Source organism: Aplidium turbinatum, chromosome 10, assembly GCF_918807975.1.
Source record: "Aplidium turbinatum chromosome 10, kaAplTurb1.1, whole genome shotgun sequence".
NCBI lineage: Eukaryota > Metazoa > Chordata > Ascidiacea > Aplousobranchia > Polyclinidae > Aplidium > Aplidium turbinatum.
The window spans coordinates 26,270,713-26,289,444 of NC_137481.1; the positions used below are offsets into that span (position 1 = coordinate 26,270,713).

Genomic DNA, 18,732 nt, shown 5'->3' on the forward strand with positions numbered 1-18,732 from the left:
CAGAATTAAATTTCCTTTCCAGGGCTGGCAAGCTCGTGGTGGGGCAGACGAAGGAAACGCGAGCAGAATGGTTTAAAAATGGGGGAAATGTCTTACGTATTTAAAAACAAATAGAGATTTCAACGTTACCAAATTTAAGTCATAAGTAATTAAGTAGACAACCGGAAACAGACATTGCCGTCGGCTGCAGCGTGGGTCAGGTGTACGTCGAAAGGCGTAGGCTACACCGATGCATAGCGCTTAAGTCCACTTTCCCGCAATGCAAGATAAAGATAAACAAACAAACAAATAATGCTTTCCATTATTTCGTCCAGTTCATGCAGGGTTGTACATGCAAATAACAACGAAATCCAGTGCATTGCAGTCAATCTGTGTTGTTTATGTTTGTAATGTTTTTTTGCCATAACTTTAGCTGCACGCATGGCATGACTTAAACAATTGTGAACGAACGTTTTTTCTAAGTCGTACGTTATTGTCCAGCCTGTAACTACTCTCCAGCATCTGTTGTAATAATCTAACCTTGTTTCATTGCACATAGCACTTAATACAGCATTCCACATAGCCATTGAACCGTCAATCATCATCAATGCCGGCTTTTTTACTTTCCCGCAAATTTTTACAATGTCCATTAAAAATTTTCTCAGAAAACTCCGTATACTCTCAGAATTATGAGTTGTTGCGATGTTTGTTGCCACCGGGAGCGCTGGACCCCCGGTGTATGGGCTTCTCACTAAAAGCGAATAAATTTGAAAGTCTTTTTCACCTTCTTGTTTTCTGACTATACTTCCAGATGCGTCGAAATAAACTACATCATTGGGGCATAAATCCCGATAAAGTTTCACTTGTGCATTTGAATACATTGTAACGCCTGGTGGATGTGTAGTTATTTGTCTTATAAAAGTTCGATTTTTCTTTTCAAACTCGTATCTCAGGCGATTGATGTTATACATCCAATTTTTTGAGTATCTATTGCAAAGCTTACCTTCACTTTTTATATTTCTCAAAACAGACGAGGCAGGAGCAAAGTTATACGCTCCGTAAAATAGTTCATCTTCAGTTAAGTCATCTACCAACTTTCGGCCAACTTCGCTAGGATGTTTACATTGTAATTGTTCCATAAGTAATTTACGTTGTTCTCCTGCGACCGGCTTTCGTTTAACGCAATGCGATTCATGGCTACGCTTCCCCTTCACACTTACGACTATTTCAACTTTATCAACGTACGAAAATATACGAATGGTCCCCTTTACTGAGCATTCACAACAACGCGAGTGCTTGCAATACATGTTAGCATGGCCATTGTAAAATTTTGTATCGCCGCTACTTAGAGACTCAACTGCTGCTGGTTCTACCAAATAATGATTTCTGAAACAAAAAACACATCTGTCATAAATTTTTCTAACTTTTTTGCATATAATATCGCGATATAAACCAAATCAAAATCTATGCGCAGTGCGACTGGAAGTCATTTCTTTCCATTCATCTAACGTGAGGAATAACGACTTACTATCTATGTTAACCAATTCACAACGTCGTTCACGCTTTTGCGATACTGGCTCTTTAAAATCCCCTAACTCCTTCAATGTTTCATCAGAAATCCAAGGTTTCTGATTTTGGGAGCATCCAAAAATGCTACCTTCATTATCATTTACTCCGTTTGGGTCATTATTTTTGTTTTTTACATCAATAAATATTTTTTGGCGATCAACTTTTAGGCCTACATCATCTTCAGCTTTGTCATCAGGATTTAGATTATCTGTTTCATTTAAGTTTCATCAACTGTGACTTTTACATCAATAAATGTTTTTTTATTATTATTAACTTTTGCTTTTAGATCATCAATTTCGATTATTTTGTCAGTTTCGGTTTTTAGGTGATTAGTTTCGGTCTTTACCAAATTGTTGTTGCAGTTAGATAGAAGTAAGTTTGATCTATTATTATCAGACAAATGAAGAGCCCAGTTCCAAAACCGCTTAGGCGCCACTTTCACCAAAATTGAGTTTAGAGTGTCATTAGGTAGAGTATTACCATAGGTACCTACTATCCATTCCTTTTTTTCCAAAACCTTCTCTTTCTGCTTCAAATTCGACACTAAATATTGCGTTTTCTTCCAAAACCGCTTACGCGCCATCACACTTTGTTTCCAAAACCGCTTGTATCCACAATTAACCAATCATATTAAGCCATTGTATCACGTGACATATCGCTGATTGTTAAACCGTTTTCGTCATCGTTTCGTGATAAGCAGCAGTGTTACCATTTGGTAAATTTCACTACCAAATTCGAGATTTGGCAGAGTTTTACGTTGTTTGGCAGTAAAATTTTGAGTTGGCAGAATTTTGGAAAACATTTTTGGTGAGTTGACAGTCAGTCTCTGGTCAGTTTGGAAAATTTTGAAATGTGTTTGGTAGTTTGAAGCATCTACTATCTGGCAACACTGATAAGCAGTGTTGTAGGCTTGCAGCCTATTGTTGCAGTTGCCAACGGTGCTTAGTAGTCTACTTGAGCTTTATAACTGTGTTTTTTTGCTTTGTTTAAAGGGGTATTAAAGGAAAAACCTGACTTGGCGATTTTCCACGTTCTTTGTGTTTAACATGCTACCATAAAACGATTTTCAATAAAATTTTGCCCCTTTGCGGTCTGACCACCATTGTGCGCGTGCTTTTGTCAGAGCTTTCAAAACGAGATTGGCCTGAGCAACGAAGCGTGCGACTGTAAAGAATGTCATAAAGTCTACGTCATAAAGTCTAGCAATCAACCGATCACGCAATAATTGTTACTGCGGGCGATTTGACTGTAGGCTATGTATGTATTTACATCAAAACAGCACATTTTAACATCAAAACAGCAGACAGTTTGCTCAAAACATCAGATTGGTAACGTGGCTTTTGTTATTGCTGGACTTTATGACGTATTCTTGAGCTGTGTTTGCACGTTTTGGTCATTTTGAAAAAAATGAAAATAAATGAAACACTGGACTTTGGGCCTTGCCAGCGCCATTGAAAACAAATTTTTTTGGGTAATTGTTTTTGAAATGTATTCTTGAATGTTCAGTTTACTCATTTTAATGCTTAATTCCGGTTTGAAATTTTCCTTTAGTATGCCTTTAAAGTGGATTTGGGTTGTGGTGATGAATTAGTGGTGGTCAGCTTGGAAAAATGGTTTCAAAAATTGGTTTCTTTCATTCTGGCAATTTTTATTCTCCAGTTTATTTCCAAAGCCGCTTATATCCACATTTCTAATTTTATAAAAAGGCGATTCTAAGCATTCTAATATTCCTTAGATCTGGACAAACGTCATGGCTCAATTCAGTAGGTAGTTATACATCGTCAGAAATCAAAAGCGCATTACATTTACCAAGCGAAACTGTCATAAACGTTTTTCGTGGTTTTCTCGAAATCACCGAAAGTGGATGTAAGCGGTTTTGGAAACAAGCATTAATGTAAATCATCAGAATTAGTTGGAGAGGCAGATTTACTAACGTTACAAAGCAAATCAGATTTCTGCTGGAAAACTGAAGGTAAGACATTTAAATGTTGATCTCGAGGCGTTATTTCGCCCAAGATGCAATATGCCTGAAAATCAAGCGACCCAAAAAAAGTAATCTGGCGACCCAACTTTGGGTCGCGACCGTAGGCCACGGTCGCGACCCATGCGTTGGGAACCACTGGTATATGTGATATCATGGCATTGAGTAGTCTTTGCATCATATTGATAATATTTGCTGAATTATAATACAACAGTAAAATAAGTATGAAAATTAGAATGTAAGTGATGAATGAATTTTATTCAAAGCCTACAGGCTACCATTTTGTTATACATTTGCATCACAGATATATGAATATTTTTTAGGCGTTTTTAGTGAATCAACTGTTTGTGGTCTAAAGTACTATGGAAAAGACAATCCTGCTTTCCTCGAAACTGCTCGTTTCATAAATTTAATTGCAAATGTGTGGAAAATCATGTCTGTTTCAACACCTACAAAAGGTAAGAATAAGATCAAAAGAATGTCTTTAGTTTAGTTGTTAAATTTATTTAATTAGGTTGAAATTGTGTAAAGTGACAACAGTAGCCTACTTATTACGGCCCAGCAAATAAGTTTTTTGCACATTTATTCAACTATATATATACTTCTGACTTTGGTTCGAGGAAAAAAGGTTCCTTCTGGCGAGGATAGTAGGTCTAAATTCTATGTTGTGTACCAATGGGTGTATACTACTCAGAAATTGCTAATGTGCACTGCATTTTTTTCAGCTTTTCGAAAAAGAGATGAGATGTGTTCTCCAATTGAAGCTGATGGAATCAAGCAACAACCGAGTTTGACCTTCTTGGGAAAAGCTAGAGATGTATTTATACATTGGAAAAAAAGAAACCTTTCTGGGCTCACTTCACAGACATTTACTGCATGCATTCAGACCATGGGTGCGGTTCCAGAGCTGGCGCAACATTTGATAACCAACCATCATTTCACCTATGTTCTTACTGGAAAATTTTTGTCCGATTCAATAGAAGGACGGTTTGGGTGGTATCGGCAAGCCAATGGTGGTAATTTTTTCATGTCCGTAAAACAAGTTCTGGAAGCTGAAAAAAAAATTCGCACTCTTAGTTTGTTGCAGCAACATGCTCTTCTTGCAGCAGCTAACCTCACAACCCTTGATGCTTTTCCACTCGACTTTGAAGTTGCGATGTCAACTGTTCCGTCTACAGATGTTTCATGGTTTACTGATTTTTTTTCTGCGGTTAATGTGGATGACCTCTCCGATGCTGATGCTAATGTGACGTATTTTGTGAGCGGATACATTGGCCGCAGTATCTCTCGACGTAGAAAGTGCAGTGCTTGCAAGATGTTATTGGTAAAAAATGTTAATGGGCCGAGTCTCCTTGAGTCGGTACCACATGATCGTGCACATCTTTTTGAAATGGCTGATCGTGGTGGTTTATCCGCTCCCACAGAATACTGCTTTGCAGTGACAGCGCTGGCTGTTCAATATTACACTGCTATATTGTATGATAACTTGGCTAAGTCGAAACTGTTTAGTTTGTTGAATCAGCGTTTTATTTTTACTTCTGCAATCTTGAATGTCGAAGAGTCTCGTGGCATTGGCGATTTAGTTCAGCAAAAGTGTGGTAATGGACATTCCGACTTTAACTTAATTGTGTGCACTGCATTTAACTGTTTTGCTAAAAATGAACTGAAACGATTTAATGCCCCGGAGATTGCACCTTCCACAATGGTGACTAATCAAAAAGTTCGAAAACTTACTTCAAAAAGCACACACAAAAGTTAGTTATGTTTTGTTTACACGTTTTTATTGCTACTTTATTCTTATTTGTTATACCTCACCTCACAGGCAATAGAGTTGCTACTCTCATAAACACCTTAACAGTTTTTTCAAGCTTGCTTGGTATTGTACTGTATTATAATGTTTATTGTATGCTTACTTTACATTTATGTACAACCAATCATATGAAGTGAGTAACTGAGTATTGGTGAAGTTGCTGTTTTATTCTTATTGAATAAAATCAAACTTTCATTGATTATTAGCAATATACCTTATTATGGTATAGTAGATTGTTTATCACAGTGTGTTGTGATTTGACTACATAATCTCTTGGTCATTCCGGACTATTTTTGATGGCCATATCTCAAAGAAATATTGGCTTATTTTTTATTTCTTTTTTTTGAACATGTGATATATTTTATTAAATACAGGTCATCTTTACGAAGCAGTTACAAAATTCTGACTTTAATCAATCACCCTATCTACGAAGGGATATAGCTATTTGCATGATTAACTGTCTTAGTCTTTGATTAAGTATATTTACGTCTACTTGTCTATATTACGAAACATAATGTAATCTAAATGGCGATATAAAGTAGACATTTGCACTGTAGAATATTTGACTTGGGTAAATTTGATCAAACTGTTGGAAGCATTAATTACGTTGTTGAAATTGCTTGTATCATCAATCTTATCATTTACTTGCTTCCTTGATTGTCACTATTGCATGGTATTGTGCTCTGTCATGTTACACCATCTGATGTATCTTCTTGAAGAAGTCAATTGCATTGATTGACGAAACGTACGAAAATGGATGTTATCGTTTTCATGACAGTGTAGCTGTTAATAGTGTTAGGTAACATGCGTAACTGTAATGTGTCAATGACAGTAGTCTATGCACGCGCTTTAGTGCATTCAATGCTGTGCTGGTGTGTGTAGAGCCAGAGTTTAATGAATACCGTATATTATATGTTCGCAAACCTGCAATAAACTTATATTTTCAACTACAATAGTCATGTATGCTTTTTGCGCATTAAAATGCAGTGGAACGGTTACGAGCAACCTATTTGTGCAAAAATAGTTGTTTGCTACAATCGCCCTTCTCCCAACAACGCCTGAAATCGCCTTCGCGTTCGGATAAAACACCTTAACATTGGGCAATTTTCCCTATGAACCAGGTGACTGCAGCATAGCAATCGTTCTCGCACTCAGCTAGAGACTTAATTCTTGCTTTGAACTTGATAATTAAAGAAAAAAAAGAATAATGGCAAGGGTGGGAATCAAATCCGTGTCACCAAATTCAATAGCCTTTGCCTTAACCACTCAGTCACGCAGGCGCTCTTGAAAATTTCGCTTAATTTGTTTATATGGGTAATGTTTCGAGAACGCTCACAATATTATCAGTTTAGTTTGGTTTTATTTCTGACCATCACAACGAAAAAACAATACACGACAAACTTAGCACAGATCTATAAAAGGTAGAAGCGACAAAACGCGGACGTTATAACGTGCACGATACCAAAGCCTGCAGATTACATATACGCTGACATGAGGCGTAAGTAATTCCACGTTGCTTATGGGTAATTCGACGCGACTTATGGGGCATTTAGGTAATTCGACGCGACTTATGGAGCTTATGGGTAATTCGACGCGACTTGTGGGGCTTATGGGTATTGTTTGTTTGTTTGTTTGTTTGTTTGTTTATCTTTATCCTGCATTGCGGGAAAGCGGACTTGAGCGCTATGCATCGGTGTACGCCTTCCGACATACACCTGTTCCCGACAATTTTCACCAAATCAAACGTCATATAAAAACCGTTCAAGTCTACTGAATATTACGTCATGGAAATTCCTAAAGCATGTGCCAAAATTGCACCAGCGTTCATAAGAATTGTATCAAACCTGTTTGGGCCTGTTTGGGCCTGTTTAAACAGGAAATATTACATCAGCTTTAAACACCTGTTGGAATGACTTCATAATTGTCTTTCATTATTGCGTCACAGTACTGCATACGTGAATTTGAGATATTGCTATCTATTCTGGTCATTCGTAAAATGATTGTTTGAAAGTTGGCCGCTCATTTAACTGTTGGCTTAGTGCTTGCTAGCTGGACAAAGGTTCCGTCTTTTAACCAAGTAATCTGTTCTGTAGTGACAGTTTTCAGTGGTGTACGCGTTGCACCCCCTCGTTTTCGGTAGCCGTGGGCTAATTTTTACAGAAATACACTTTTTGAAAAGAAGTTCAAGTGTGTGTTTCTTCGGTCATTATATGCAGACGAACGGATCCGGGAACTTTAAGTTACAATTTTCCCACGAAGAAATTATGGTTTACCGCTGTGACCATAAAAAATAAAAGACGAGTTCTTGTCAGTTGGTAGGTCAAGAAGCACTTAGAAGCAAAGAAATAATAAAAGAAGATCTTATTGGTTGGTAGTCTAAAGAAGCAAAGAAAATTAAAGACATTTCTTCTCGGTAGGCAACTGAAGAACTTAAAGCTAAAAAGTAAAGACATTTCTTCTCAGTTTGGTACAGAAGAAAAATAACTTTGACATTTATTGGCAAGAAAGAAGATTAAAGGCAATCCATCTGTGCTTGAAGATTCAAGTGGAAGAATCCAAGCAAGTTTTGTGGACGTTGGGACTTCACATACTCGTACAGCTACGGTATCGTGCATTTAAATTCTTTTTTGTATTTTTACGGTCTTTGCAGTTAAGTTTTTTATAACTACTGTAATTTTGTGTGTTTGTGTAACTTAATTTTTTAATTGTTAAATTTAGCCCCAACATTTAATATGTCTACACTCGGTGGTGACAGGGACTCGACCGCCGTAGACTCGACTGAGTTTAAGCCTGATGATGTTCTTTGCGGTCGGGCAGGCCATTCTGGGGAGGGACCCATTAACGATGAGGCTAAGTCAGTTCGAGAGGCCCGGCATCTTAGACGGGATATTTTGACTCAAATTGGGAAGCTTTCTGTAGCCCTAGGTTTTTTGAGTGATAAGCAGGAACTGTTAATTTTTCGATCTAACTTATCTACTTTAGAAGAGGAATTACGGCATTTCCATGCTCTCTTGAGTAAAATTTTTAACTCTGCAATCTTAGCAGAACTTCGTGATAGGGTAGATCCTGAATTTAACTCGTTAAAAAATAACTTCGAACAAAAAGAAAGTGAGTTCTCAGATAGGTTGGATGCTGACATACATCCTGAGGATAGCGCCTCAAATGTAAGCACTAGGATGTCTGAGAGCTCGTCACGGATAGTTGCACAAATTAACCTACAGCTAAGACGAGAGGAGCTCCAGATACAAGCCGAGGCCGAAGCGAGAGCTGCTGAGGCCGCCGCGAGAGCTGAGGCCGAAGCAAGAGCTGCTGAGGCCGCCGCGAGAGCTGAGGCCATACGAGCTGAGGCCATCGCGAGAGCTGAGGCCGAAGCGAGAGCTGCTGAGGCCGCCGCGAGAGCTGAGTCCATACGAGCTGAGGCTGCCGCGAGAGCTGAGGCCGAAGCCAGAGCTGCTGAGTTCGCACTCAAAGACGCTCAGTTGAGGGCTGAACAACGTAAAGAGGTAGTTTTAGCCGAATATCGATCAGAGTTGGGCTCCCGGCGTAGCTCTAGGAAGGGCTCTTCTAGGCATTCCAGAAGTGAACATCAATCACAGTTTAATTTACCTAACCTTTTCCAGACGCCTGTTCAACCTGTAAGTGGACCTGTACAATCCACATGTTTTCCAGCTGTTTCAGGAGGTCTCGGGGCCGCGGCTAAGGGTCTTCCGAAGGCTGTAGAGCCAAGGTCTGCAAATTACAACCGAACTCCTCCCCCAGAGCGTACAGGTCACGGGGCCGCCATTAGCAGTAATGCTTTGCCCCCTTCACAGTTTTCAGCGCCGCTAGTTTTTGATCGCCCAGCTACACGTAATTTGGGTGGTTGTGAGAGGCGTATCGCGTCTCCTGATTTTAACGTGTGTGAGGATCGTGATCGGGCTGTGCATGTGACTGAGCCCACTCAGCCCCTTAAGGGATATAGCTTGTCTTCTCCCGCTAAATCGAGTTCTCAACAGCAGAATTGCTTTTTTGAATACCAAAATAGTAGGACGTTCTTCGATAAGGCGGCCTTGATTGGTTACGATGGTAATAATATGCCATTTGTCTTCTTTAAAAATCGTGTTATGGCCTTGATGGCAGCTTCGCCCTTTAAGGGAACTCGTTTGACTTTGTTGCAAGCAGCTTGTGTTAGAACAGCTGCACAAACGATTGCTAATTTGGTTTCTGACACTCCTGGCTTGTCAGAGGAAGACAGGATAGAAATGTCGTTAGCTCGCTTGTCCCAACGTTTTGGAGTTCGTGGAGGTCTTTTCGCAGAACCAGAAATTAGAAAGTATCGCTATGGTAGCAAATTGACTTCTATCTCTTCCAGTGATTTGAAAGAGTTTAAAGATGAATTGTCGCAGTGTTTGCTTTACGCGAAAGCTTATGGTCAGCGTGATAAATTAGAAGGACGTTTTGTTTTGGATTTGGCTAAGCGACTCCCGTTTGACGCTAAGCAGCGTTATCTTGACTTTTTAGGTGATCAGTATGGTAGCACTGAGGAACCTACCTTTCAGAGTTTGTTTGATTTTGTAGTACGGGAGGAAACGCGCAAGTCGACTGATTTTAGCATTATGCTAATGGGCGCTTCTGGTGAGTCGCAGCATTTTAAAAAGTTTGGCAAAGGAAAATTGCCTTCATGTCCGGTTAGGCAGACGTCGGTAAAACCCCATGATAATGTGATTTCAGGGAGTTCGCAGTACTCGACTGCTGTTGGCGCACCGCGCGGCGGTGTGGCCAGACGTAGTGACATACCGGCATGTTTTTGTTGTTCGTCACGTGGTCAAGTTGAATATCATTTTTTGTCTAATTGTAAAGAATTTTTGCGCTTGACACCTAAAGGTCGGAGAGATGTCATTGTGAAAGCTGGAAAATGCTTGAACTGTTTGCGCCAGCATATGGTTAAGGACTGTAATCATGCAAACAACTGTCGTCAGTGTGGGCCTAACAACGATAGGAAACACTATTTTCTTCTGCATGATTTTTATGTGACGTCACGTGATTCTCTGGATTCGGTCGGTAAAGATGATGCTGGTGCCAGAGTTCCTGTGCGTAATGTTAAGATTGGAAATGTTAAAGCAGCCTTTAACCGCGTTACTGCTGCTCGTGTTTTGAATCCAATGACTGGCAAATCGAAGTTGGTGTATTGTCAGCATGATCCTGGTTCGCAGTTGACCTTTGTTTCGAGTGACTTGGTGTGCGAACTTGGTCTTAAACCGTATGATAAAGCGTCGTTTAAAATGGATACTCTGGCTGGTCAGAAACCTACTTGTGCTGAACTTGTTAAACTCAACATTCAGTCGTTAGAGACGAATGAACTGTTTTGTGATATAACTTCGGTGGTTAACCCAGCTTGGGCTGACGATGTTAAGACTTTACCACATAAGCAGAATTTAAGTAGTTTCCGTCATTTTCATGACGTGAATATGTTTCATTTGAATGATTGTAGTACTGTAGATGTACTGATTGGAAACGACAACGCTTATTTGATGTGGGCAAAAGAAGAACGTGTTGGTGAAAATCGCAGTGAACCGCATGCTTTACTCACTCCTCTCGGTTGGTTGGCTTGTGGTGGTAAGTCACCCTTAGTTGAAAGCGTTGCTAAAGTGTGCAGAGTGCAGACGTCTTCAGAGTCGGATGTCATCTCTGGCTTTCAGCGTAAAATTGAGTCTCGTGATATGGAAATAGCAGACCTGAATAAAGTCATTCAGGATTTGACTTTGCAAAATGAAACCTGTGAATTGTCTCGCAATGATAATTTGGCTAGAGAACTTGTCGAACCGAATATTGAGTTGAAAGATGGTCGATTTGAGATACCTGTTCCGTTGAAGGAAGATATTGATCTACCTAACAATTTTGTGTTGGCGTCAGATAGAGCTGCTGCTTTAAGAAAGAAGGCTTTAAAACAACCTGAACTTCGTGATTTCCTTACTGACACCATGAAAGATCTTAAATCTAATGGCTATATTGAGCGTGCTGGTGAAGCAGGAAATGTCAAGGGATTTGAATGGTATTTACCATACTTTGTGACGTCACAATTAAAAAAGCGCATTGTTTACGATGGAAAGTCTGAATTTCGAGGAACTTGTGTTAATGATGTAATGTTTTCGGGTCCTGACTTGTTAAACCCTCTGGCAGATGTCTTGGCTAGATTTCGGCTTGAAAGATTTGGTTTCGTGGCCGATATGACCAAATACTTTTTTCACATTTTGGACTCTTCAATACGTAAGCCCAGTTTTATTGAACTGCTTACGTACACCAGTAGTGCCGTTCGGATCGTGGACGAGCGCCCTTTGGTGCCTTTGAGTGACGACCCTAGGGATTTTACTGTCATCACCCCTGCCTCACTTTTGACCCCATACTTAGACCCATACTGTGCTGTTGGGCAACCACATGATCGTGACCAATTAAGAAGGGATTATCGGTTCAATTTGTCACTTTCTCAGCAGTTTTGGAGTAAATGGATCGATTTTTACTTGCCAGGTCTTCAGGGCCGGAAAAAATGGCTAAAAATGGCCGAGAATTTGGAGCCTGGTCAACTTGTAGTGGTAGGTTCTCTCCAAGACATTGGTAAACGTGGGAAGTATCAACTTGGGAGGGTGCATGAGGTAGTTCCACAAATTAGGAAAGGGAAGCCTGTGGTTCGTAGGGCCAAAGTTGCCGTCTGCAACTATGATGAGAGTACGGGGAAAGTGAAAGTAGACTACGTGTTGAGGGATATTTCGTGCCTCGCCCCCGTAAAGAACACCTAAGTGTTATGGTTTGAGCCTGGTTTTGTCTGCGGTGGCCGACCCTTGTCTGAGCCCAGAACAGTCGGTTATTATCGCAACCATGGTATATAGCATCATTTTTTGCGTGTACCTAATACCTATGGTACCAATTTCATGTATCATCGTGTTTATTCTTATTGCTGTTCATTCTTTGCATGCCCTTTGTATTTACGTATTAACTTAAACGTGAGTGATTCAAACAATTTGTGTATCGTGTGTTTTATTCATTGGCTCACAATTGTCGTCAATTCTTTTTAGTTATGCCATGTCAGACTGTCATAACTAGGGGCCGCTATGTTCCCGACAATTTTCACCAAATCAAACGTCATATAAAAACCGTTCAAGTCTACTGAATATTACGTCATGGAAATTCCTAAAGCATGTGCCAAAATTGCACCAGCGTTCATAAGAATTGTATCAAACCTGTTTGGGCCTGTTTGGGCCTGTTTAAACAGGAAATATTACATCAGCTTTAAACACCTGTTGGAATGACTTCATAATTGTCTTTCATTATTGCGTCACAGTACTGCATACGTGAATTTGAGATATTGCTATCTATTCTGGTCATTCGTAAAATGATTGTTTGAAAGTTGGCCGCTCATTTAACTGTTGGCTTAGTGCTTGTTAGCTGGACAAAGGTTCCGTCTTTTAACCAAGTAATCTGTTCTGTAGTGACAGTTTTCAGTGGTGTACGCGTTGCACCCCCTCGTTTTCGGTAGCCGTGGGCTAATTTTTACAGAAATACACTTTTTGAAAAGAAGTTCAAGTGTGTGTTTCTTCGGTCATTATATGCAGACGAACGGATCCGGGAACTTTAAGTTACAATTTTCCCACGAAGAAATTATGGTTTACCGCTGTGACCAACACCTGACCTACGCTGCAGCCGACTGCAATGTCTGTTTCCGGTTGTCTACTCTACTTATGACTTAAATTTGGTAGCCTACTACCCATTACTCGAAAATCGATCACTAGGTAGAGGCAATTATCGTAAAGTTTCTTGCCCAGAGAAACAACAGCAAGTGCGAGTGGCTGGAGTCGAACATGCAGGCTCTCGACTGCGAGCCCAACGCCCTAACCACTCGGCCACAGCGTCGAATTACCCATAAGTTGCGTCGAATTACCCATAAGCAACGTGGAATTACTTACGCCTTCATGTCAGCGTATATGTAATCTGCAAGTCGCTGTTGCGACTTGCGATCGTGTCACTTAAACTGATTGTCCTGCTTTGGTATCATGCACGTTATAACGTCCGCGTTTTGTCGCTTCTACCTTTTATAGACCTATGAACCAGGTGACTGCAGCATAGCAATCGTTCTCGCACTCAGCTAGAGACTTAATTTTTGTTTTGAACTTGATAATTAAAGAAAAAAAGAATAATGGCAAGGGTGGGAATCAAACCCGTATCACCAAATTCAATAGCCTTTGCCTTAACCACTCAGCCACGCAAGAGCTCGTGATATCTTCGCTTAATTTGGTTTATATGAGTAATGTTTTGAGAACGTTCACAATATTATCAGTTTAGTTTGTTTTTATTTCTGACCATCACAACGAAAAAACAATATACGACAAACTTAGCAGAGGTCTATAAAAGGTAGAAGCGACAAAACACGGACGTTATAACGTGCATGATACTGTCACAATCAATGTGCAAAGCCTCGCGTCGGGCTGCTTTGCGTCTTGACAGAATGTGCTGTTTTCATTATGGAATTCTGGTGCGGTGTGTTATTATCGGTTATGACCTGAAGTAACCTCTGATTGAGAAATTTGTATTATGTAACGTATTTCTAGAATCATCTGTAAGCATGCAAATCTAGAAGGTTCTGTTGTTTTTCATGATTTCTGAGCGTCGTTTGTCATGACGTCATAAGGTTGTTTATCTGTAAATGTCCGATTGCGAAATCGTTATTATGTAAGAATCTTCTTGCGAACGTGACATTCTTTAGACTTCTATAAGCTTCTGCTTGTTGACATTTAAATGCTACGTGACCGAACGATGGTTCTTTATGATGTAACCTTCTCGAAGTTACTGGACTGAACAGCCAACTATAAATAGTGGTGTAGTTTGTATTCTGATTATTCTGAGATTATTATTATGGTGATTATTATGATGAATATTATTGAGTTGGTTATGAGAGTTGTGCTATGAGTTGTGAATTGGTAGTTGATGCAGAAATTAGAGTTATTTGAGAAGCCGTTCGTTAAAGTTCTTCAAGAAGTCAGATTATCATTTCACTAGTAGAATTATTCGACATTTAATTGACTGCTTTTCGGTTATAACCCATTAAACCACGTCATTGAATCTTTCCAAGTCTTTTTCCTAGTAAGAGATAGAAAGAAATCGTGACATTCTGGGGGCTCGTCCGGGAATACCGAAAAAGAAAACCGAAGAATACCGAAAGATTTATTGAAAGAATAATAAATTAATGTCAAGATGGCGGATACTGTCAAACATGAGATGATTGAAGACTTAGGGAGCATGGCTGAACGAATGGGGCTGACAGGTAATGAGAAGTCTCAGTTTGTGTTGGAAGAGTATCACAAGATAATGGACCAAAAAGCTCAGCGAGAAGCTGACGAAAGAGAAGATAGAAGAGCTGCTCGTGAAATACGGAAAGCAGAACTTGAAGCTGAAGCAGAGGAGAAGCGGGCGCAACGCGAAGCAGAAGAGAAACAAGCGCAGCGCGAAGCTGAAGCTGAAGAAAAACAAGCACAACGAGAAGCTGAAGAAAAACGTGCTCAACGGCAGTACGAAGCAGAAGCTGAAGAAAGAAGAGCGCAATATGAATTGGAAAATTTAAAACTTGAATTAGAAAGACAAAAGCTGGACATTGGTGAGCGATCTAATTCTACTAATGATAATGCTCGAGATGTTATTTTGGCGCAAGTTAGACGTCCAGATTTGCCATCATTTGTTGAAGAAAAAGATGAGTTGGATAGTTATTTGTTAAGATTTGAAAGATATGCTACAATAGCCAAATTAGAGAAGTCGACATGGGCTACCCAGCTAAGCATGTTATTATCGGGACAAGCTCTTGATGTATATTCAAGACTTTCGCAAGAAGAAGCCATGAACTACGACAGATTGAAGTTAGCTCTGTTAAAGCGATACAATTTTACCGAGCATGGATACCGTCAAAGATTCCGTGAGGCAAAGCCTGAACGACACGAAAGTCCAGGTCAATTTATTGAACGTTTGAGAAACCTTTTGTTAAAATGGTTTGAACTTTCGGGGGCCGAACAATCATTGGACGGATTGGCAAACCTTATAGTTAAGGAACAATTCACAGATTCATGTTCAAAGGATCTGTCTGTTTATTTAATGGAGAGAAGTCCAAAGAATCTAGAAGAAATAGCCAGTGTGGCAGAACAGTACTTAGTTGCTCATGATGAGAAGTTGTCGACTGAAGAAACGTTGTCATGCGATAATGACGAGGAGCAAACAAATAATTCTAAAGGAGGTTGCAGTTGCCGAGTGGTTAGCGCGTTCGGCTCGCAGTCGAGAGCCTGCATGTTCGACTCCAGCCACTCGCACTTGCTGTTGTTTCTCTGGGCAAGAAACTTTACGATAATTGCCTCTACCCAGTGATCGATTTCGAGTAATGGGTAGTACCAAATTTAAGTCATAAGTAGAGTAGACAACCGGAAACAGACATTGCAGTCGGCTGCAGCGTGGGTCAGGTGTACGTCGGAAGGCGTACACCGATGCATAGCGCTCAAGTCCGCTTTCCCGCAATGCAGGATAAAGATATGAAAACAAAGAGGTGCTGTTCCAAGAGAAGTACGTTGTTTTAATTGTAATGGCTTAGGTCATAAGTCTGTTAACTGCCGGAGAAAGACTAATAGAAATCATCAGGAATCGAGGAAGTGGTGCAATCGTTGCAATAGGCAAGGACACGAAGCGAAGGAATGCAAGGACAAGTCGTTTTCCTTATCCAATCAGTCTGGAAAAGATAAAGACACGGACGTTTATCGAGGTGGTTGTGCGTTAATGATTCCTAAACCCACGCTTGAAAATGAGAGATCGGATGAAGATGATCAGTTGGAGAAGAAAACGGGAAAGAAGACAAAAGAAGATGCTTATAAAGAAATAAAACCTGAAGATTACCTACCAGTAGTGGATGGAACAGTTGGAAACAAAAAGGTAAAAGTTTTACGTGATTCTGGTTCTACGGGTATAATGGTGAGGAGAGATTTAGTAAATGACAATCAGTTAACGGGAAAAACTGGCCATGTGACAAGGATAGATACCACTTCAATCCAAGGACCGTTAGCGATGATATATATCGAAACTCCGTATTGTAGTGGGACTGTGAAAGCGTTATGTTTACAAAACCCTTTAGTTGATCTTATAATCGGAAATGTTATTGAGAGAAATTCTGAAGTTACTTGTTATTCTTGTGGCAAGAATGGTCACTTTGCTCGAGATTGTTCTGCAGATAATCAGCAACGATCTCACGATGACGGATATTACGAGCGCGATGAACCGAGGAGAAGAGGCAGGCGACGACCATTTGGAGTTTGCTATAGATGCGGTAGACGCGGACACTTCGCCAGGGAGTGCGTTGCTGACGGCGGACCTTCGGAAAACAGACGTTGCCGTGACAACCACTGCTACCGATGTGGGGAGATTGGACACATAGCCAGGAGCTGCCCTTTTGATGAAAAGGCTTGCTACAACTGTCACAAAGAAGGTCATCTTGCCAAGGACTGTCAGGAGAGGAGGTGTTTCCGATGTAAGAAGATGGGTCATCTTGCTCGCCGGTGCATTGAAAGCATTGCGGACGTTGGAAACTTTCACAGTAAACGTGACTATTGTTTTGAGAAAGGTTATCGTTGGTAGATCATGCAACGATGGACTTATGAGAATTGATTTATTGAGTAATTAATTGTTTTGTGGTGTGTTTTGTATTGATTGTGTTGTTATATTGTTTGCAACAATATTCTAAGGGGGGCGTATGTCACAATCAATGTGCAAAGCCTCGCGTCGGGCTGCTTTGCGTCTTGACAGAATGTGCTGTTTTCATTATGGAATTCTGGTGCGGTGTGTTATTATCGGTTATGACCTGAAGTAACCTCTGATTGAGAAATTTGTATTATGTAACGTATTTCTAGAATCATCTGTAAGCATGCAAATCTAGAAGGTTCTGTTGTTTTTCATGATTTCTGAGCGTCGTTTGTCATGACGTCATAAGGTTGTTTATCTGTAAATGTCCGATTGCGAAATCGTTATTATGTAAGAATCTTCTTGCGAACGTGACATTCTTTAGACTTCTATAAGCTTCTGCTTGTTGACATTTAAATGCTACGTGACCGAACGATGGTTCTTTATGATGTAATCTTCTCGAAGTTACTGGACTGAACAGCCAACTATAACTAGTGGTGTAGTTTGTATTCTGATTATTCTGAGATTATTATTATGGTGATTATTATGATGAATATTATTGAGTTGGTTATGAGAGTTGTGCTATGAGTTGTGAATTGGTAGTTGATGCAGAAATTAGAGTTATTTGAGAAGCCGTTCGTTAAAGTTCTTCAAGAAGTCAGATTATCATTTCACTAGTAGAATTATTCGACATTTAATTGACTGCTTTTCGGTTATAACCCATTAAACCACGTCATTGAATCTTTCCAAGTCTTTTTCCTAGTAAGAGATAGAAAGAAATCGTGACAGATACCAAAGCAGGACAATCAGTTTAAGTGACACGATCGCAAGTCGCAACAGCGACTTACAGATTACATATACGCTGACATGAAGGCGTAAGTAATTCCACGTCGCTTATGGGTAATTCGACGCAACCATAAGCCCCATAAGTCGCGTCGAATTACCCATAAGCCCCGTAAGTTGCGTCGAATTACCCAAATGCCCCATAAGTCGCGTCGAATTACCCATAAGCAACGTGGAATTACTTACGCCTCATGTCAGCGTATATGTAATCTGCAGGCTTTGGTATCGTGCACGTTATAACGTCCGCGTTTTGTCGCTTCTACCTTTTATAGATCTGTGCTAAGTTTGTCGTGTATTGTTTTTTCGTTGTGATGGTCAGAAATAAAAACAAACTAAACTGATAATATTGTGAGCGTTCTCGAAACATTACCCATATAAACAAATTAAGCGAAATTTTCAAAAGCGCTTGCGTGACTGAGTGGTTAAGGCAAAGGCTATTGAATTTGGTGACACGGGTTTGATTCCCACCCTTGCCATTATTCTTTTTTTTCTTTAATTATCAAGTTCAAAGCAAGAATTAAGTCTCTAGCTGAGTGCGAGAACGATTGCCATGCTGCAGTCACCTGGTTCATAGGGAAAATTGCCCAATGTTAAGGTGTTTTATCGGACAAAACACTCCATCTGCTGCAGCAAACTGCAGATTACACATAAGCGGATGGGAAGGCAACGAAGCCAATCTTTGTGTCCACCTTTAGGCATGCCTTCAAGTGTCCTGCTCTTGAGCGGTGTCGAACTATATTTTGGAACGCCCAGCCAGTGCTCCTCACCACTCGGCTATGCAGCCGACTACTAGGCTTCTAGACGGCTATAGACTACACTCTACACTATACAGGCTTATGGGTAATTCGACGTTACTTCTAGGTAATTCAATGCTACT

General features: G+C 40.2%; 1 protein-coding gene across 1 annotated transcript; it reads left to right on the top strand.

The window, feature by feature from the left end:
• The first annotated feature begins 3,962 nt into the window (after nucleotides 1-3,962).
• On the top strand, nucleotides 3,963-17,485 carry LOC145779102 (uncharacterized). Its single transcript, XM_082590673.1, has 4 exons — nucleotides 3,963-3,987; nucleotides 4,255-5,283; nucleotides 14,941-15,588; nucleotides 15,892-17,485. Exons 1-4 carry the CDS (start codon nucleotides 3,963-3,965, stop codon nucleotides 16,968-16,970), a joined length of 2,781 nt encoding a protein of 926 aa, XP_082446799.1. The 3' UTR covers nucleotides 16,971-17,485.
• The last annotated feature ends 1,247 nt before the right edge of the window (nucleotides 17,486-18,732 follow it).

Excerpts from the sequence above, each read along its gene's own strand:
- LOC145779102 (XM_082590673.1), top strand. The coding sequence starts at position 3,963 with ATGTCTGTTTCAACACCTACAAAAG. Across the intron at positions 5,284-14,940 it reads TTCAAAAAGCACACACAAAA|AAAGACAAAAGCTGGACATT; the intron begins GTTAGTTATGTT and ends AACTTGAATTAG. Across the intron at positions 15,589-15,891 it reads AACAAATAATTCTAAAGGAG|GTGCTGTTCCAAGAGAAGTA; the intron begins GTTGCAGTTGCC and ends GAAAACAAAGAG.